Genomic DNA, 22,241 nt, shown 5'->3' with positions numbered 1-22,241 from the left:
AATATGAATATATTGTAAATGCAATTGTGTTCCTGATTTCCTATAAGTGTGGTGTTTAACAAACTGAACATTTTTGTTTCAGTTCACTAGCAGTCTTAACATATGGACACCTCACAAGGACACTAACAGCATCGAAAGGCTCACAGTCACCTCGACTCTCCTTTGCCTATATGTGTGTGGTGGCCCGACTTCAGTCAGGTCCTCATTGCTCATGTACCACTAAACCTGGAAATTTTCCTGTTGTCCTCTCCCCGTGCACTTACTCAAGTCTTCCTGGATAATCCTGTCTTTAATATTGGCAATGCCTAGAGGAGCAGCTTTGGCCGTAGCTGATGGAGGAAGCGCGGCTTGTAGTTCGGAGTTCCCCTGGGATGTACTGTATGTGTTATTGACCATTTCTGCAGGATGTCCAGCCACTGGTTGTTCTGTTATGGCAATCCTTCGTCCCTCAGGTGATGCATTTAAGCCCTGCGCTAACTTGCTCCTGACACTTGAGGGTAAAATCCTTTGCAGGCTGTACTTCTTGGTTGCTGGCCTGGCTGAAGGAGACAAGGATATTAACCTGACTTCTGGCTCAGAGGGATGAGGTTGAACTGTTGCTCTCCGTGGGCTTCGGGAGAATCGTGTAGGCGCTGATTTCTCAGGGATCATGTTGTCTGTGATAGGGGGGTACAGTGCTGAACTCACTGTAGCAGGTGAAGCCAGTGGTACTGGAAAAAAAGGGGAAATTTAAGAAGTAAGACTAAAGTCCCAAGATTAAGTCACTGTTACTGACAACACAAAGATAATATTGAAGATGAGGGAGTTTGTTTGCCTCACCCAGATCTTCCTTCCACACAAAACTATGATATCACTGTCACAGAATCTAACTGCCTCCAGAATGATTCCAGTGTTTTTGCTTGTATTACTTGGAGATGGAGTGACCTAGTCCTTGTTTGGGTGAGTAAGGACATTAGTGCTGGTGTTGCAGTTTAGAGCTAGGCTGGGAACTTCCCCAGCCCTGCTTCTGTTTCACCAGCGCTAATACCCAGGCTGTGCTTGAAAATTAACACGGAAGCACGGAAACATGTTTTCAGCTCCGCTCCCAGTGGATCGGGAGTAGATCTGAGGGATTTCATGACCCTTTTATCTCAGAGTTATGTCCTACCCAGAAATGAGGCTCTCCATTTATGTTTCCCATTGCACTTAGGATCTCAGATGCTCCTGTAAGATCCCACCTCAGTCAAAGATCAAGGATCAATTACCCATGAGCATGTAATTGAGGGTTAGATAGATTTGCCCATACGTAATGACATTTTAAGTTTATGTTCCCAATTATAAAAATCCCATTATAGTTATTGGTGAAGCTAATGATCTTCAGAACCAGTCCTCATCCAGCCCCACTGTTTACGGTACTTACGGTCAGGGCACATGGGGCAGCAGCTGCCGGGGACATGAAGCAAAGGCTCTTCACACTCCAATTCTGTGCAGCTGTCTCCTTTCCAGTCACACTCCACATTGCCTTGCTGGGTGAGAGAGGCAGAGAGTCATGTTATGCCGAAACTCTCTCAGTATCTCAAATAGGAAGAGCATTGAACAGACAGACATTGGAAAGGCAACAGTGGAGTTGTGACTTATCATCTGACATGTGAACTATTAGCCTGTACAATCCCTCAAGAGGGATTTCTGATCTTCTGGACTTGAGGCAGAAGCTTGCCCCGATACATGGAGTGATCAAATCCCAGCTAAATTTGGAGTTATAGAGGAGACACATCACATTGTGACATGCTCCCTTCCATGGGAATTACAAAGAAGGGGTGCATTGCAGAGGAAACATATTTTATAAAATTGGCATCCAGTGGGGTGCTGCTTTTTGCTGCAGTGTATTGTGACTGCGGAGTACTCACAGGCACCCTCTCAAACCCACTGCCTGAAATACCATTTATTCATGTTTTCTCAAGCATTCTGTGTAGCCAATCTAAAACTAACTTTGTCTTTACAAAATTGTCTCAAAATGGAAGCTGACCTACATAACTACCTAAGCCTTTTTAGATATTTGGCCTTTTATTCACTATTTTATGAGTTTGATTAATGTTATGAATAATTATTAGAAACAGCAATAAATCTGATTTTCTAACTATAAATAGGATAATGGCTCATTCTAGAAGCAAAGGTCAGCCTATAATTGCTTTCTTGATCGTACTGCCTCCAAGTTTGGACCCCTCCAGTCCACAGATTTTTTTTTTCACTTCTAAGGCTGAGGTCAGAATAGCTTTAGTGCTTCTTAAATTCAAGTCCTCTCATGGTTGCTGATGATGGCCTCCTTCTTGCCTGTAGCTGACCTTTGAGAACATTTGACATATATGCACATCACTGGTGGTCAGTTTTTTCCAAGCAGGTGAAGAATGAGGCAGCTCCATATGGAGTGTGCCTCATGGAGTCACACTTCAGCCATATGCAGCCTGAGACACACAGGGCAAATCAGAGCTGCAGAAATTAGTGAGTTCATCTGAAATAAGCACTACACATTCTTGAATAGTGTGTTTGGTGGTACCTAGTTCACCCCTGGGTATCCTAACCCACTATTCAGCACCTTCCGTCTCCTTAAACCATGCTCCAATCCAGCATGTGTTGTCTACTTTGTGGAAGATCTTGAGAAACCATGAAATGAGAAGCAGCCATTTACCCCAACAAACTGACTGCTCCACAGAACATGTACAATCTGGCCTATTGTGAACTCTATCCTAACTCTGAGAGTAAAACGTTTGGTGTAAATGGTCCTTGACTCTCAAACTTAAAGCAAAATCCTCATAACTCCAATGTTCAACCCTGACCAGTAGTGTAGGAACCATCAAGTCCCTTTAGAGTATTTGATCTACTCAGTCAAAAGCTATCCCCATTACTAATCCCATTCTCAACTGTGTATTTAGCCAGCTACTTCTTATCAATTAACTGTTTCAGACGCAACTGCTTTTCCTGTCAGTTTGTTTTGCAGGACTACTTCCCTGGAGAGGTACAGTTCCCTCTATTATTTGCAGCACTAAAAGGTTGGGACTTTTAAACCTATGTCTTCAAATTCTGACAGTTAAAGAGAAACAGTCTGTTTGTATCTACCTCGTCCATCCACTGTGATAGCACCTACCATACAGAGACAGACAACACAGGGGTCAGTAGCTGAGATATAATATCCTCCATCTTCCAGAATCTGGCCATCATACAGACACACTATGGAAAGAAGAATAAACAAGGAGGCTGGAAAACACAGTGACTGACAATCACATGCCAGATTAACAAAAAAACTCAAAGAATTCACAAACACCAGATTAAGCATTAGTCACACACCAGATTAAACCATGCTGAACTAGTGAAACACCAGATTAAACCGCACTGAACTAGTGAAAAACCAGGTCAAACCACATTAAACCAGTGACACATCAGGTTAAACCACATTGAATCAATGAGGCAGCAGGTTAAACCACATTGTCACACATCAAATTAAAAAATGTTTAACCAGTCACACAGCAGATTGAAATATATTCTACCATCAGTCACACACCAGATTTGAATCCAGGCTTGATGGTGTGTCAGTAACATTCTATGATCCTATGTGGGCTGTTTGGGCAGGGGAGGGCAGAGGTGTGGGTAGAGGATGACATCCTCCTGGGCAGTCAGTCAGTCATTGGAGGCTGTGGGCCGGTCTTCTGAAAGATACCGTGAAAAGGTCATTTTAATTACTAGGCCTCATATGCCTGTCCACAATGGCTGTCCAGAGGTAGCTTTCTGGATTAAAACCAATAGATAATGGATAGCCTGCCTGGAGGCCACCAGCTGCACTCAGCTACATTGTTGGGGAGGGGTCATGGTAGGATTTGCATGATTAGGGAAGCAGTGGCTTAAGACATTCTTTGAGGCCTGGCACAGCATTCCTGTCCCTCCTGGTCTCACAAAAGTACATGTTACACTTACCCATTAAGATCACTGTTTCTTGTTCACCAGGTTTTACTGAGCAAGGCATCTGTGAAGTTTTTGCCTGAGTTGGGTTGTATGCAATGCAACTGACCAAGAAAATGGTAGCATTAAAATGGGTGTGGGGCGGTGAAAGAGCAGCTTGGATTTTAATTCCAGTTTGCATCAGGCAGAGGGAATTAAAATCCCTCCTCGTGATTTTAGGAACAGCCAGTGTGGAGTTTGCACGTTCTCCCCATGTCCTCGTTGGTTTCCGCCAGGTGCTCCGGTTTCCTCTGACCATCCACAGACGTGCTGGTTCGGTGAATTGGCTACGGTAGATCGTCCCCCAGTGTGCGTGTCTGCATGAGTGGGTGCCCTGTGATGTCCTGGGTGTACCCCGCCAAGCACGCATTGCCTGTGGGGATAAACTCTGACTCCCCACCACCCTGAATTGGATGAAGCGGTTTTCGAAGAGTGAGTGAGTGAGTTTGTGCAGAAACACAAGCAATAAGATGAACCCTACCACAGGGCAGCACTCTGCATTCCCAAACCACAGCTCAGTGTCCGCAACAACGAATCGCTACCTTAAAAAATCTCCTTAATGGCAATGGCATATTACGTTTATTGGAGCACTCTAACTCAAAAGAGATCCTAATAACTAGTTAGTCACAAAATTGGCTTGAAATGTTTATGTCAAGGCTCCTGAATAAGTTAACACTTGAATACATTACAAACCACGTCAAATGTGGCAAAGAATCAGCAACAAGAAATTAATTCCAAATGTGATAATGCTGTGCTATAGAATGTACAATATTTCTGTGTAGGGTTATTGTTTGATCACCACAATTCTCTCACGAATTGAGTTGGCATCAAGGTCAGCAATGGAAGAGATAATAGTTTGCAAGTCATTATTGGCTGTCACTCAATTAGAGGATGATGTCTACTCAGGGTCGTGAGATTCTACCATGGGTCTCCATGTGACTGAACAGGCCAATTCTTAACCCGTGGATCTCCACAAGGTAGTGGGATCTGGAGTGCAGGACTTGCTTCCTTTTTTTTCCATTCTCTGCCATTTCTCTGCCGCATTATTAAGACGTTGTGACCCATTCTGAAAAATTGGCTACAAGCTTCTCCCAGTCATTAATGTCAATGCTGCTGCGCTTTAAGGAGTGCTTCAGAGTGGTTTTGAAGAGCTCTCTTTATCCTGCCTGGAACATTGGCCATTTGAGATTTGAGAATACTGGACGTGGCAGAGGGGACACTTTTTGGCCATCTGGACACAGTGTCCAGTCCATCAAAGTTGATTTTCAGGAGTTTTGCCTGAATGCTTGTGGAGTTGGCTTCAAGGACAAAAGCATTTGTTCAACGCTCCTCCCATTAAATCCAGAGGATGTGGTGGAGGCATTGCTGATGGAGTTTCTCTAGCTATCTTATGTGCTGCTGCTACACCATCCAGGGTCCCACTGCTGTACAAGAATGGGTGGTGATGGCAATTGCTCTGTGCACTCAGACTTCTGTTCGCTTGCAGGAGTCTTTGTGGTCAAACAGTCACTGCCGTAGTTCGTAAAAGACTGAGCTGACTTAGCTGACTCAGTGTTGGGTCTCCTCATCAATGATGGCCTTTTGAGAGAGGTGGCTGCCAAGACATGGTCGGCAAGTAAAGCTCATGGTAAAACAGAGATGATGATGAGGCAGGCCCAAAGTTTGCTGCTACTGCCTCCTCTGCTAGCAACAAACGCTGTCTGACCTTACCTGAGCAAGTTGAACAGCACTCATCAGGCACAGAATAGGGGTGTTCACAGGAAGGCGGCTCACACGTCAGAACTTCACAGCTTACTTCTCCTAGCTGTTTGAGAGAGATGGACAGAGTAGGAGAAGTGTGGTATGGACAGAAAGAGAGAGAGAGAGTTACAGGGAGAGGTGATAGATTTAGAAGCTGGAATAATAGAGAGACAGACAGAGACAAAAATAGATGGAGAGACAGAAAAAGAGACTGGCACTGAAAAGCTGGAAAATCACAAAGCAGCATTTCTCAGAAATCACAGGAAATATGGAAAAAAAAGAATAAAATTACAGGCACATCAAAAAACATTCTGCTAGCATAGACATGAACTCTGCTCTTTGCTCTAATTCAAATAACTATGTTAAATTCAAATATCAATAATAAAACATATAAATCTAGTATTCCAAGACACTGGCCTGGTGGCTGTTAATTAGACTAAATGTGAATTTGCAATCAGTCTCCAGCCTGAGCACCACTTAAATGTATATGTATAGCTTCTTCTCTGGTCTATGAAACTCTCAGCTACAACACAGGTTAGCTGCAGAGTAAAGCAACTCCTGAACTTACAATACTCACTCTGCAGCTCACATCAACATTAAGTACTCATTCTGTAATTAAGCATTTCTCGTAGCTGATGAGCAGTCCCTTCCTGCTCAATATGTGTCCCAGTCCACCCACCACAATCACTCCACATAGAATCTCCTGTAACAAATCCCACTGCTCCCTCCTGCTCACAATCTAGTAACGAGAATCAGATAACATTACCTCACGGAACAGAACTCACTTGGCATTTGCAGTGGTAGCAGGGTCTATTTTCAGGCTGAAATGACTGGCCATTGGTGACCTTCCTCCCTTCATAGTTGCAGTCTGAAAGGGAAGGTCCTTGTGAATAAGCAAATGTGGCCACAACACAGATGAACCCAATATCTAAACACTACTTTGTTGTCAGTAACTGTTCACCACTGACTAATAATAATAATAGGAATAATAGCAAGCTGGATATAAAATTGGCTTCGTGGCAGGAAACAAGAAACAAGGAAACATGTGGAAGGGTGTTTCCAGTGGGGTTCTGCAGTGCTCAGTACTGGTTCCCTGCTTTTTGTGGTATATATTAATGATCTGGGGGGAATGATCAAGAAGTTTGCAGACAACACAAAAATTGGCTACGTGGTTGAGAGCAAGGAGGGTAGCTGTAGGCTGCAGGAAGATATCAATGGATTGATCAGGTAGGCAGAGAAGTGGCAAATGGAATTCAACCCAGAGAAGTGTGAGGTGATGTGTTTGGGGAGGGCAAACAAGGCAAAGGAATACACAATAAATGGGATGATACTGAGAGGTGTAGAGGAGAGACCTTAGAGCAAATGTCCATGGGTCCTGAAGGTGGTAGGACAGATTGATAAAGGCATATGGAATCATTTTATTTATTAGTCGAGGCATAGAATATAAAGGCAGGGTGGTTATGCTGGAACTATAAAAAACATTAATTATTCCACAACTTGAGTACTGTGTACAGTTCTGGTCGTGTCATTACATAAAGATGTAACTGCACTAGAGAGGGTACAGAGGAGATTTGTGAGGATGTTTCCAGGACTGGAAAATTACAGCTATGAGGAAAGATTGGATAGGATGGGGTTGTTCCCCTTGGCACAGAGGAGGCTGAGGGGAGATTTGACTGTGATGTACAAAATTATGAGGGGCCTGGATAGAGTGGATGGAAAGGGCCACTTTAGCAGAGAGGTCACTAACTAGGAGGCATAGATTTAAAGTGATGGTTACAAAGATTAGAGGGGAGATGAGGAAAGGTATTTTTCACCCAGAGGGTTGTGCGGGTCTGGAACTCACTGCCTGAAAGGGTAGTTAATGCAGAAACCCTTGACTAATTTAAAAGGTGTCTGGATATGCACCTTAAGTGCCATTACCTGCAAGACCTCAGACCAAATGCTGGAAAGTGGGATTAGGCTGGATGGCTTGTTTTTAGGCCAGTGTAGACACGATGGGCCAAGTGGCCTCTTTCTGTGCCATCAAGTTTCTATGATTCTATTCTACGATTCTAATACTACCCTTCATAGCACACCATTCAACTTCATTGAGGCTTGATACCGGTGTTCTGTTCAGTCTGAGAGCATCTCTCTGATGAAGATTTGCACTCACTCAGCTCTGAGAGAACAGAAATGGGCACACTGCACTGGGACATTCCTCAGTCTGGGACATGTATAAATGCAGCTGCCAATTTCCCTTTGTGGAAGCAGCTCTACAGAATGTGCCTCAGAACCAGGACATGCATGGAAAAGGTAATCGTACGTTCACAACCACCTACCGTCCCTTTATGATACTGCATTTTGTTGCTCCATCCAAACACATACTCAGCCAAACCAGAAACAAAAATAAGGCCCAACTTTCAGAAACCACAGGACACCAGGTCCTCAAGAATATGCCTCAGCATACCCTGAATAGTGAAGGGGGCAGAGTCCAGGAGAAAGTGATGGACAGTGAAGGAGACAGAGTCCAGGAGTATGATTAGTGCAGTAAGGGAGACAGACAGTGGGAGAATGATTAGTGAGGGAGACAGACAGTGGGAGAATGATTAGTGAGGGAGACAGACAGTGGGAGAATGATTAGTGAGGGAGACAGACAGCGGGAGAATGATTAGTGCAGTGAGGGAGACAGACAGCGGGAGAAAGATTAGTGCAGTGAGGGAGACAGACAGTGGGAGAATGATTAGTGCAGTGAGGGAGACAGACAGCGGGAGAATGATTAGTGCAATGAGGGAGACAGACAGCGGGAGAATAATTAGTGACAGTGACAGACAGCAGGAGTATGATTAGTGCAGTGAGGGAGACAGACAGTGGGAGAATCATTAGTGAGGGAGACAGACAGCGGGAGAATGACTAATGAGGGAGACAGACAGCGGGAGAATGACTAGTGAGGGAGACAGACAGTGGGAGAATGACTAGTGAGGGAGACAGACAGTGGGAGAATGATTAGTGAGGGAGACAGACAGTGGGAGAATGATTAGTGAGTGAGACAGACAGCGGGAGAATGATTAGTGAGTGAGACAGAGACAGCGGGAGAATGATTAGTGCAGTGAGGGAGACAGACAGCGGGAGAAAGATTAGTGCAGTGAGGGAGACAAACAGTGGGAGAATGATTAGTGCAGTGAGGGAGACAGACAGTGGGAGAATGATTAGTGCAGTGAGGGAGACAGACAGCGGGAGAATGATTAGTGCAATGAGGGAGACAGACAGCGGGAGAATAATTAGTGACAGTGACAGACAGCAGGAGTATGATTAGTGCAGTGAGGGAGACAGACAGTGGGAGAATCATTAGTGAGGGAGACAGACAGTGGGAGAATGATTAGTGAATGAGACAGACAGCGGGAGAATGATTAGTGAGTGAGACAGACAGCGGGAGAATGATTAGTGCAGTGAGGGAGACAGACAGCGGGAGAAAGATTAGTGCAGTGAGGGAGACAGACAGTAGGAGAATGATTAGTGCAGTGAGGGAGACAGACAGTGGGAGAATGATTAGTGAGGGAGACAGACAGCGGGAGAATGACTAATGAGGGAGACAGACAGCGGGAGAATGATTAGTGAGGGAGACAGACAGCGGGAGAATGACTAGTGAGGGAGACAGACAGCGGGAGAATGACTAGTGAGGGAGACAGACAGCGGGAGAATGACTAGTGAGGGAGACAGACAGCGGGAGAATGACTAGTGAGGGAGACAGACAGCGGGAGAATGATTAGTGAGTGAGACAGACAGCGGGAGAATGATTAGTGCAGTGAGGGAGACAGACAGTGGGAGAATGATTAGTGCAGTGAGGGAGACAGACAGTGGGAGAATGATTAGTGCAGTGAGGGAGACAGACAGCGGGAGAATGATTAGTGCAGTGAGGGAGACAGACAGTGGGAGAATGATTAGTGCAGTGAGGGAGACAGACAGTGGGAGAATGATTAGTGCAAAGAGGGAGACAGACAGCGGGAGAATAATTAGTGATGGTGACAGACAGCAGGAGTATGATTAGTGCAGTGAGGGAGACAGACAGCAGGAGAAACATTAGTGAGGGAGACAGATAGTGGGAGAAAGATTAGTGAGGGAGATAGACAGCATTAGAATGACTAGTGAGGGAGACAGACAGCGGGAGAATGATTAGTGAGGGAGACAGACAGCGGGAGAATGATTAGTGAGGGAGACAGACAGCGGGAGAATGATTCATGAGAGAGTCAGCGGGAGAATGATTAGTGAGGGAGACAGACAGCGGGAGAATGATTAATGAGTGAGACCGACAGCGGGAGAATGATTAGTGAGTGAGACAGACAGCAGGAGAATGACTAGTGAGGGAGACAGACAGCAGGAGAATGACTAGTGAGGGAGACAGACAGCGGGAGAATGATTAGTGCAATGAGGGAGACAGACAGCGGGAGAATAATTAGTGATGGTGGCAGGCAGCAGGAGTATGATTAGTGCAGTGAGGGAGACAGACAGCAGGAGAATCATTAGTGAGGGAGACAGATAGTGGGAGAAAGATTAGTGAGGGAGATAGACAGCATTAGAATGACTAGTGAGGGAGACAGACAGCGGGAGAATGATTAGTGAGGGAGACAGACAGCGGGAGAATGATTAGTGAGGGAGACAGACAGCGGGAGAATGATTAGTGAGGGAGACAGACAGCGGGAGAATGATTCATGAGAGAGTCAGCGGGAGAATGATTAGTGAGGGAGACAGACAGCGGGAGAATGATTAATGAGTGAGACCGACAGCGGGAGAATGATTAGTGAGGGAGACAGACAGCAGGAGAATGATTCATGAGAGAGTCAGCGGGAGAATGATTAATGAGGGAGACAGACAGCGGGAGAATGATTAATGAGTGAGACCGACAGCGGGAGAATGATTAGTGAGTGAGACAGACAGCAGGAGAATGACTAGTGAGGGAGACAGACAGCAGGAGAATGATCAGTGCAGTGAGGGAGGGAGACAGTGAGAGAATATTGAAGGCGATGAGGACTTCCTGTGCTTTGTGAAACTCGTCAGTGAAACCAAGCGAGAACACAAGGCAGGATTATGCAGTTCACTAAAAGTCAATAAAAACTCAGTGGTCACATCTGCCTTCTTACCTACTACTGGGAAAGGGCTTGTTCAAATCACTTACCAATGCAAAGGGGGCAGCACTCGCCTTCAGAGTGGAAAGGATAAGTGCAGCGAACTTTGCACTCCACTGGGGAGCAAGCAGCAGAGCCAGACTGTGGAAGAAAAATACAAGGCAAAATGTTAGAAGGTTCTGCAGTTCAATTGGGACAATATCAGTGACAAAATGAAGCAATTAGTGAAAAGTAAGAATAGAACTAGAAAATTGGCAATGTGCTATAGTCAATTGTAACATCTAAGAGGCAAAGACACAGGCCTTAACAGAACTCCGGCTTTAACTGGTTTCTCATCACTCTGATTGTGCTTTGCGATCCCACTGCCATTTTACACTCAGTTAATTGGCTCAGGGGGAGACTTCTATCCCCATCGAGGGAGGAGGTCCTGTCTTAGAGAACTGCCAGCCAATCTGATTAGTCCCAGTAGTGCTGGTTCAGGCGATGATCACTCCTAGGACTACTAGGTAGTCCCTGAAGAAAAGGAGGTTATGTAGGCTTAACTTCAGGTAAATCCAGGGTATATGCAGTGCCTGACTGGTAGGTCCCAGCGATGGGGGTGAGGGGTTTCAGGGGCTGTGTTTGAGAGGCCAGGGTTAGAGGGTTAAAGGGGAGAGTATGATTTTATTGGAGTGGGGGGAGTGCCTCCAATGGGCACAGGGGACCCCGAAAGGATGTCCTCCCCTTTTTCCTGATACTACCTTGCCCAGCAAAAACTGCTTGGCGTGGAACTCCTCCTACCACATGAAAGTAGTGGCAGGACCCTCAATAAGCCAAAGAGCAGGCTGGCTGTTGGATGTCACCACCACCCCCCATAAAATGGGAGACAGTGTTGGGCCAGGTGGCAAAGCAGCGGGCAGGCCACGTGTTGTATTTTGCAAGCCCCCAGTCTTCAAACAAGCCAGAGGGGGGGCCCGTTAGTACCTTTTCTGGAACTATCACAACTGTGCCAATCTTCTCACTAGAAAATAAGGCCTCTCTGTTAGGAGCTCTCTGGCCATAACGTAGCTTAACCATTTGATCATAATTCCTGCCAGGTGGAGGATAGTTGGCACAAAGCTGTACCCTCGCTCTTGGCAGCTTAGCTCACAGTCTAGCTCAGTCCAATCTATTCTGTGACCTATATGTCATATAGTGATACAACAATGTGAACGAATCAAATCTAAGCCACTATCATGAACAACCTGAAGTCAAGTGGCATAACCAACCTTACTGCAAATTAAAGTCCCAGACTTTCTGTTAAAACATCACTGAGCCCAGCTTAATAGAAACGAATAATGATTGAAAATATGAAAGAACCATACACACCTACCAGACAGATGCAGGTGAGGCAGGAGTCTGCACTTGATGGGAAGGTCTCATTATCCTGATAGATCACCCCACCATAGGCACAACCTTCAATGAGAATGAACAGGTTAGTGCCGGATATAATCCTGACACCATCGCTACTGATTGGAAGTCAGTAAAAGAAGTCAGTAAGTATGCATGCCTACCATAATCCCTGCTGGCACAGAGAAGTTGGAAGTAACAGATATTTAGTAGACAGCTGTTATGATGATGCAATGCCAAAGATGATATATGTTGTGTTGGACATTTCAGTGCTTTTTACAATCACCTCTTGGAGGAACAGAACTGATAACTGTACTGACATTCCTTAAGGGAAAGAACAAACCTTGGGCATATCTTACAGGCTTAGATACTTAAACTGAAAATATAGAGTTCTACATATACATTCAAGTAAAAGCCGAGGTTTTGAGACCAATTTTTATAGGCCAAAATTCATGGGATCAACTTTTACCTGAATATACACAGTGATCAAGACCCAACCTAGAGCAGAGAGGGTGCTTAAACAGTGTTTAAAGTTTGACTTTGTGGACTAGGGTTTCCTGATCCACATGCTCAATGCTTCTGATTTTGGTCAGCTGAATACAAGGTGTATGGGGAGATTCACCACCATGTTTTAAAGTTCCCAGATCAAACTGCTGAGAAATGTACACCAGTAGAATTTTTGATATGGCATGAACAGTCTCTCCCTGTGTGAACACATCCAATTGCCTAAGTCTAGGGAGCTTAGGCACAGGGTTGTAGAGGCAAGGCCTAGGGATAAGTGAATTTGTGCAGGCAAACTGCTAGTGTTTAAGCAGCTAGAACTGTGCAGCTCACAAGGAAAGAGCACTGGTAAAGTTTCTACTTCTTGTTCAGCCAAGGTCAAATTACCTATTAAGGTAACAAAAACAGAATTACCTGGAAAAACTCAGCAGGTCTGGCAGCATCGGCGGAGAAGAAAAGAGTTGACGTTTCGAGTCCTCGTGACCCTTCAACAGAAGTTCTGTTGAAGGGTCATGAGGACTCGAGACGTCAACTCTTTTCTTCTCTGCTGATGCTGCCAGACCTGCTGAGTTTTTCCAGGTAATTCTGTTTTTGTTTTGGATTTCCAGCATCCGCAGTTTTTTGTTTTTATACCTGTTAAGGTATTTGTTTGCAGGATTTTCTGGAGTTGACTGAGAAAAAGCCAACCACCCCTCCCCCCCACCGCCAGGAGATTTTAATCCTTCATTATTAAGGGTGTCTGGTGTCTGCTTGGCAGGGTGACCAACTCTGGGGGGGGGGGGGGGGGGGGGAGCGGAAATGAGACATTTCACCAGATGGTGCAGACAAGACCTGAGGAGCAGAGTCGTGTGCAGACAAGATCTTGGGAGTCTGGTGGACGGGTCCAGGAGAGCTGCTAGCTCAATTTACCTTCCAGTCCCCACCCCCAGGCCTCCTCAGAACCCCGCCCAACACACACCAACCCGCCAGCCCCCCCCCCAACCCCTCCCACAGAATCCCCTCCTCAGGCCTCGCCAGACACATGCACCCCCACTCCCTGGACCGCCAAACCATCCCCTCCACAGACCCCCTCCCAACTCTCAGGCCTGTCAGACATCTCACTGGGCCTGTGCCAGACCTGACCACTTGGACCCGTGCCCAGGTGTCACTGACAGCCTAGAACCCCACCAGACCCAGACCCACCCCTGGACTTCCCTGGAACTTGACATTCCCTCACCCCAGACACCTACCACCTCAACCCCAGCGACCCATCTTTCGAAGCCGGGAGGAGAGTGGTGCCAGCCATTATTACTGCTGCTGCTCCCTCGCGGCTATGTCTGCACACTGTGCCAACTCTGGATTACTCATGCGTAGTAGCGTAGTGCAAATGCACAGACACCAAAGATGATCTGGCAGAGACAAGGGGTGACCTTGAGCAGTCTTCTCCCTCACTGCCTGGGAGAATTCAGGGACGAATGGTGTCTCAGGAAGCCCACTCGTGGACGCGGAACATCAGGCCAAATTCCAGGACAACCCGAGAGAATCCAGGATGGTTGGTCATTCTGCTTCTTGGAACCAACCTGACACCAAAGACCCCTGGCTACTTCCCTCCAAGGATCTCAGGTCACTAGTTGGTCAGTATTCAGCTTCACCAATGACCTTCCCTCATCATAAGGTCAGAAGTGTGATGTTCACAATGATTTCATGGTGTTCAAATCCATTGGCAATTCCTCGGATACTGAAGGGGTCCATGCCCACTTGCAATCGGATATGGACAACATTCAGCCTTGGGCTGATAAGTGGCAAGTAATATTCAAATTATACAGGTGTCCAGGCAATGACCATCTCCAACACGAGAGAATCTAACCATCACGCCTTGACATTCAATGGCATTACCATCACTGAATCCCCCACTATCAACATCCTAGGGGTTACCATTGACCAGAAATTGAACTGGACAAGCCATATACGAACTGTGGCTACAAGAGCAGGTCAGAGGCTAGGAATCCTACAGTTAATAACTCACTTCCTGACTCCCCAAAGCCTGTCCACCATCTACAAGGCACAAGTCAGGAGTGTGGTGGGCTACACTCCACTTGCCTGGATGAGTGCAGCTCCCACAACACACAAGAAACTCAACACCAGTAGGACAAAGATTCTCGTTTGATTGGCACCTGATCCACCATCTTAAATATTCACTCCCTCCTGCACCAATGCACAGTGGCAGCAGTGCGTACCATCTACAAGATTCACTGCACCAACTCACCAAGGCTCCTCAGACAGCACCTTCCTAACAACTGACCTCTACCATCTAGAAGTGCAAGGGCAGCAGGCACAACCTGGAAGATCCCCTCCAAGTCAATCACCATCCTGACTTGGAAATATATCGCCGTTCCTTCACTGTCACTGGGCCAAAATCCTGGAACTCTCTTCCTAACAGCACTAACAGTGGGATACCTACACCACATGCACTGCAGCGATTCAAGATGGTGGAGGGATTAGATATAAGCAATAAAATACTGGCTTTGCCAATAATGCCCTTATCCTGTGAACGAATGGCCCATAACTTCCAATCTCTGGGATGTCGTACCCGGGAGGTACCCCAAAGATGCGCTGGGCCGCACCACCCCCACATCCCCCGCCCCCGGAGGCCCCCATGTAAGGACTGCATGTCAATTACCCGGTAAGTTCAAACTTCCATTGGGAAATTAACCTCCACTGGGAACCATCCAATACTCCAATTTAAATTACAGACTTTGGTCGGTTTCAACTGTCTTACCAGAATAGTTACCCATCTTCCCATTGTCCATCCGACCCCTAGACTGATCACCAGAACACTTGCACCCCCACCCCCTTCACAACTCCACCCAACCCCGCAACCATCCCCACTGACCAGCTCCCCACTGACTAACTGCCTTCCCACCCCCCCCAATGATCACCTGACACCGCCCCCCCCCCCTCCCCCGCCCCCCCACAAACGCCCCCACCTGACCATCAGTCAGGCAAGTGCCATAATAAAGGGGTCATAGCGTCTTTTCCCCAACTCTCCTGCATTTGACTGAAGGCCTTGGGAACCCACTGCATTGCACTATTCTCACTCAGCCCGACTCAGAAGGTCAGGCGAGAAAGGTGCGGCTACATTCCACTATAAGTAAATCAGAGCAGAGTGGCAATCCAACTGTGATTGCCACTCCAAGGAAGTTCTGGCCCAATAAATTAAGTAAAAAAGAGAACAGGGCTCAGGCATGAGCTCAAAAGTTGCGCCCATACCCATTCCGCTATGTGTGCCATCATCATAGCTGCCTGATATTTCTGCTTCAGGGAAGAGTCAGTCAGGACTGCCCTAGTCCTATTTTTCTTCATCCTGGCCACAGAACCACTAAAAGCAACTATCATGAAGCTATTAATGTATGGAATATTATTGGAAATTATTTTTCTTTTAAAATAGAGGTTTAGTCTGTGGTTTTGTTCTTAATTGGATTTAAGCTAGCTAGTCTGGGTGCTTTGATGTATCCTAGTTTGATATGCAAGAGAGGTAGAGTGCATTTGCATTTTGTTGAATAGAGCATTCAAGAAAGGGAGTGAAATCTGGCACCTAGCTAGCAGAGACCAAACAATGTTTATATTACTAATAAAATTGGTATTATGAAAATGGTTTTATTGTTAGAAGAGGTGGAGTTCAAAGGGGCTGATGATACAATGAGAATTTACATTCAAGGAGATGTGCTAGGTATAACAGAGAGCAGTTTTGTGTGTGCAGGGCAGAGGCAGTGTAAGATCAAAGCCTACAACTGTGTCTGCACAAGAACAAAAGTGAAAGGAACCTAATTTTGAATTGTGAGGTGAAAATGCTTTGCCTGGTGTCTGCTTAAAGTCTATGGGTTGCTGTTGCCTTAATGGAGATTAGTTTGGGAGTTTGTTAAAAGTTACGATCATAGTAATTTGTAGCCATGTGTATACATTCAACTTGTGTAAATTAATAAATTCTCGGTAGTTTGATATAAAAACCTCTCGAGAAATGGTGGTCTGATTCCCGAATTTAAAGCTGCATGCAACTCAAACATACCACTTAAAAATATAGGTTTGACAGTTGTTTAAAGTTTCCCTCTAGGATTTTTAAATAACTCTGCTTTACCAACTGCTGTGTCATAACAGCAACCATAAGAACAAAACTTGTCATCAGTGGACCAGCCTGAGGAACAGACATGAATTAAAAATGAAAATAGGAGAGAATTTGAGCATCTCACCTGTGTAACTCTCAGAAAAAGTATTGCGCTTTGCCAGTGGGCACAGAGGAAAATGATCCCTTCTCTGCTCAACATTGTTTACAAATCCATAACAGTGGGATTAGGCAAAGGACAGGGCCAGTTAATTTAGACCATTTGGACTTTCTTTTTTCCACTCTAACCTGGACTCTCATTCATTTATTTAAGGTCTAGGGAAGGCAAATAATCAGAGGAATCTACTAAGAAGAGAGCACACTGTGAAATATCTCCCATACTTTGAAAACCAATGGACCAAAATCTGTAGGATCAAAATCCAGTGCTATAAAGAGAGCTGTGTTCCCACAGACACACTCACAAACACAAATGCACACGCACTATCCACACGAGCAACCACACCTGCACAGACACACAAGTAGTTGGAAAACCACCTGCAGAACAGTCTGGGCAGCACTGGCCAGGAACCAGTATAGGGTGTGCGCAGGTCTCAAAGCACTCTGTCCTCTTACAGACAATTGAACCGTCTGCCTGAAATGAAACAGACAATAAGATCAAAGAACAACAGTGCATATAAACATTCCTAGAGAATGTGATTGGGAACATCGCTAGTGTATAGGCATCTTCCTGAGGGACTGAGACACACAAAGACATATATAACTAGCTAACTGAGAGATACCAATTGGTAGGCAAAAGTCCTTGAGTAATAAACTGCAACTAGTCAGTGCACAGATAACTCAGAGGGCGTGATTGAGGTATACCACTTAATGTACAAACTTCTCATAGAGTTATACAAATCTGCATATAGCTTTCACACAGAGATGAGTGAGAGGCACAAATCAGGGTAAGCATATTTCGGAGGGAATGACTGGGACACCCAAATAAACATAAAGATATTTCCCTAGTGAGTGAGAGGCTTTGACATCTGATGTGTCCTTTGTCCCAATCTATAAAATATTCTTCCTTCTAAGCGCTGTCATCAACCCAACCTGATATTCAATTAGCCAAAATATAAAATTCTGTTCGCTGATTGGACAGCTTGTTCCTCCTACTGTTGGTATTTTTAGTTGCCCTTTTCTGATGGGACTCACCTGACACACACACACTTCACAAGGATCGCCAGGTGACCATATCTGCCCAACTGGGAACTCAATGCCATTGTCATCTACAAAACAGCCTGTCAGGGATAAACGAGACAAAACGGAATGAGAGAAATTCTTGCTGTGTTTTCTACTAATAAGTTTTTGAGTCAGTTCCTCCAAGTTTCCTGAAAAAATAACATGCATAATCAACACTTGGCGATGCAATGAATCAATTACAGACTGTATGACTCAGTACCATTGTATATTTATCAACTGAAATATATTGGAAGGTAATCCTTGAATTGTCATGAAACTTTCTCAAATCAGCTATAGACATTTAAATGAAAACAAAATTATAAGTGCTGGAAATCAGAAACTCAAAGTAAAATTACTAAAACTACATAGATCGGTCAGCAGAAAAAAAAGATTAACATTTTGAACATAACTCTTTGTCAGATCCGAAGACTGAAACATACACATTTTAGTAAAATAAAAAGGGGGTAGTAAAAGAGATACAACAGATATGATAATTGCAGAGTGGCAATTGATTGCATTTTCTAACTACTGATGATGTAAAAGGATCAACTAAGCAATGGAACGAAAAGGTATTCAAAGAACTAAAGAATGTCTATGTGGCTAAGATATCGCAAAAAAAAGAGTTTGAGAGAGATGTGTATCTCTAGAAACTTCTGTTTTTGCTTTATAGATATTTCAGTATGCATTTATTCCAAAATGCTAATCCCTACATAATACTTGAAGCCCTGACTCACCTTTGATGGTTTTATCCTGAAGGCAGATAAAGCAGCATTGGCCTGGCTCAAGGAACCAATTTTCTCTGGCACAGTCCAACACTGGGCAGGGGCTATAGGAACACTCCACCTCACCATTCTGAGGACACAAATCAGTCAGCTTTACTGATTAAAAGAGAAAAGATCTAAAAAAAAAATCAATAACAGCCCTAATTTTATTTTCACTATTTATGGTAATGATATTGGTAAGACTCTGTGCTTGATTATATATTTCATAGGTATTTGTGCCCATTTTTACTGGAGAAGATTTAAGTGCAATTTATATGAAATCGATGATTTTAAGTTACAATAAATTAAATTCACAGAGCACCTAATTTTGGGGGGGAGGGGGGGTGGTGGGGGCGAGGGAGGGAATGGGTGGTGGGTGTTTGTTGATTAGGTTTACCTGAACTATCTGGTAAGCTACTGCCTCCTTCATTCCACTTCAACTTGAGCCAATGGCAGTCATTCAGATATTCCTTGTAGGCATCCACACCCATTATGTTGGGATAGTTCCTTCAGACCAACCAGCAGGTGATAAACAGAGGACTCAACGTTTGGGAATTGGGGAGGGTAGTTGCTTGATTGACAGTTTTATTGGGAAAGTCAAGACACAGAAATCTGGCAGAGGTCAACTATCCAGGAATCCTGGCCCCCAGGTGATGATAGGACAAAGCATCACACAATCTGGGGCATTGTGGAACCACAAGTTTGGAAACTAAACTGGAGAGAAAAATATTCTCTTGTTTAAAATTTAAAACCAGCCAGTTTCAGTGAAAAAACATAAATTTACCCTACTAATATGGACTTGTGTGGCATACATAAGTCAAAAAAAGGCACAAGAAAGTGAACAAGGTGACATATGCAATACATGTTACTCTGTTCATTTATTTATTGACTATAAAATGACTGTAAAAGGCCCAGATTTTTGCCATGCTGGAAAGCCTCTCTGTCAAGGCAAACACAGCATGTCTCATTTTCACAGGGGCAGGAGTGGAGTCAGGTTGGGGTTCATGCATACGCTGCTTATGGAGGCAGCTGGCTATTTAAATCACCAGCTCCTCCATTGAACTGAGGTATTGGTAGGCCAGGAATATGAAACAAGAACCGTCAAAGAACTGTCGGCCTGTCAAGGAAATGTCAAAGAACCGTCAAGCTGTCAGAGAACAATAAAATCCATCAAACAACTGTCAAAGGATAGTTGAGTTGGCATGGAAGATATAAGGTGGTGTATGAGGGACATGAGTTGGTGCTAAGTTGGCATGGGTTTATAAAGGACCATGGGGATTTGGGGGGGGCATGTGGGAATAGGTAGAGGGGCATGGGTTAGCATTGGGAGTGTGAGGAGCGATGGGGATGAGTGGGGGCATGAGGTGGCATATGGTGGCATTGATGGGCATGGGGAGTAGGTGGGAGGTGAGGGGGGTGGGCTTCAGGGCTGTTTTTAGCTCTATTCTTTTTTTATTTAAATCAACAGTATTGGAGCACAGAGCAGGCCTTCCACCCAGCCTGTCTCTGCACCTAGCAGCCTCCGCATTCATTTTGGGGGTGGTGGACCAGACTTCTAACACACCCCACCCCGGGTTGAAAAATCTGACCTGCAGGCGAACATTTTTAAAGGTCAGGTTCGCAAAGCTAGGAATTCTCCCGCCTCTGTGTATCTGACACAGGACAGAAAATCTGAGCCTTAATCTCAACTCACTGAAATATTAATCAGTCCATCTTTCACAAAATTGCAGAAATGCTGGTATGTGCTGGATTAACATATCCAGTTCTTGGGACATCATGTTTCATTGTTATGGCAACTTCCTTCCTCCCCAACCCATCCCAAGGTCATACTATTGTAAGACTAGATAAAGTAAAGAGTAATCCTAAACAAAGAAGGATTCTGGATACACTATGGGAGAAACTGGTATGTTCAACTGAGAATATCTAGTCAAATCTAAAATTTGTAATCTTTCAAAGACCCTTATCTCACTCATTTGCAAGTCATCCAACTGCTGATAGTAAATAAATGAATAATGAACTTCAGCATAGCACTGCTGTATTGTGGAAACCATGGGAACACAATTTTGCTTCCCAAAATGGCAGGGATCATACTCCTCTTTATGTGCACGAAAGCTGGCATTCAATTCTACACTGAAAGCCTCCCCAATTATAGGTTGGGGTCTTGGATGATCCTTCATAACAATTGGAAAGGGATATGAAATACTTTCATCTGTATCACTAAACTGGCACAGAAAGGGGGATGTGCTTGCAATGGTTGGGTGGTGTTGTTGGAATGCTAAATCTTTATGGTGGTGAGGTTTTTGATGAGTGGTAGGGATTTATGAAGGTGGATATTGTAATGGCAGGTTTTGTAATGAGAGATTAGGATGGCTGAAGACAGGGGTGTGCAATTGCAGCGTTTGGAATAGTGTAAGACTAGAATGTGCTTTAGAGCATAAGTTACAGTTAATTGCAAGACTGAACTGAAGATAAAGCATATTTATTTTGTAGTGACCTGTGCTCTGATAGTGTATGAACAATCTACCAACAGTGTCATACATTAGACCGCACAGATGGGTACTGCGCCCCTTTTACTATAAACTAATTTCCGAATCTACCGGTATCTATTTCTCCCTCAGCGCCCACTCCCCTGATCCAGATAGCCCCTATGATTGTGGCTCCTGCTACCAACCCTCTATCAACACTGTGCCGATTTCTCAATAGCCTTTGGATGATACTTACAGGGATTTCCTCTCTCAGAGCAGAGAACTGCTGATGTTGGGCAGTGATACGATTGAGATCAAGAACTGTGTCTGTAATCATTTCAGAAAACCTGTAACAACTATGAATTTCTCTGTCTAGATTTAATACCAGGTCAACAAGACAGTTTTAATACTCCGAATCTTACACTTGAGGCTCGAAACCCCTGCCTCAAGGATACTGTGTTTCCTGGGACTGCTTCCAAACAACCATGAATAATAGCCAAACAGGACACATAGAAGTGCTGAAGGTTGTAACTACCTATGTGATTCAGTATTGTCTCACAGCCAAAGTTAAGACTTTTTGACCACAAAGAACAGCAGCCTTCCTAAGGGAACTCCCATTTCTAAACTTAATGGGGAGCAAAAAAATGCCTAGACTGAAGCAGAGGAAGGAAAAATAGAATTCAAAAAATATTATGTCAATAGACATAAAACGTTAAATAGTACTAGAAACATTTGCATTTTCAAACTAGAAACTGGTAACATTTGTATTGTTGGTTACAACCTGGCAGCTCTAGATAATTCAGCATTCAGTGTTTTGAACAACTTACCAAACATGCACAGTTGACACAGTCGACACCTGGCCGAGTGAATTCTGTGCCATGGGGATATACTATACCCTGGTCAATACACTCAGCTAAGGAAAAATTAAAATGAGAACAATGAATAACAATGCAGAGTGGTGTTGTTAATTACTTTAACTAAATATATTTTAAAATGTTGGGTTTAATTTGTTCTGGAGATT

General features: G+C 44.6%; 1 protein-coding gene across 1 annotated transcript in view; it reads right to left on the bottom strand.

Annotated features, from left to right (window-relative positions):
* LOC121282842 (kielin/chordin-like protein) overlaps positions 1-22,241 on the bottom strand; it is a 118,352-nt gene that overhangs the window by 36,008 nt on the left and 60,103 nt on the right. The window contains exons 9-19 of the mRNA XM_041196655.1: positions 22,048-22,133; positions 20,725-20,926; positions 18,729-18,872; positions 17,968-18,143; positions 16,792-16,848; positions 10,859-10,949; positions 6,495-6,577; positions 5,680-5,773; positions 3,122-3,204; positions 1,400-1,505; positions 264-710 (exon numbers count right to left, since the gene is read on the bottom strand). Of these exons, the coding sequence (XP_041052589.1) occupies positions 264-710; positions 1,400-1,505; positions 3,122-3,204; positions 5,680-5,773; positions 6,495-6,577; positions 10,859-10,949; positions 16,792-16,848; positions 17,968-18,143; positions 18,729-18,872; positions 20,725-20,926; positions 22,048-22,133 (1,569 nt within the window). The remainder of the gene's footprint in view (positions 1-263; positions 711-1,399; positions 1,506-3,121; positions 3,205-5,679; positions 5,774-6,494; positions 6,578-10,858; positions 10,950-16,791; positions 16,849-17,967; positions 18,144-18,728; positions 18,873-20,724; positions 20,927-22,047; positions 22,134-22,241) is intronic.

This window comes from Carcharodon carcharias, chromosome 10 (genome assembly GCF_017639515.1).
Source record: "Carcharodon carcharias isolate sCarCar2 chromosome 10, sCarCar2.pri, whole genome shotgun sequence".
NCBI lineage: Eukaryota > Metazoa > Chordata > Chondrichthyes > Lamniformes > Lamnidae > Carcharodon > Carcharodon carcharias.
The sequence above is the reverse complement of the archived record's forward strand: the minus strand, read 5'-3'. Positions and strand labels throughout refer to the sequence as shown.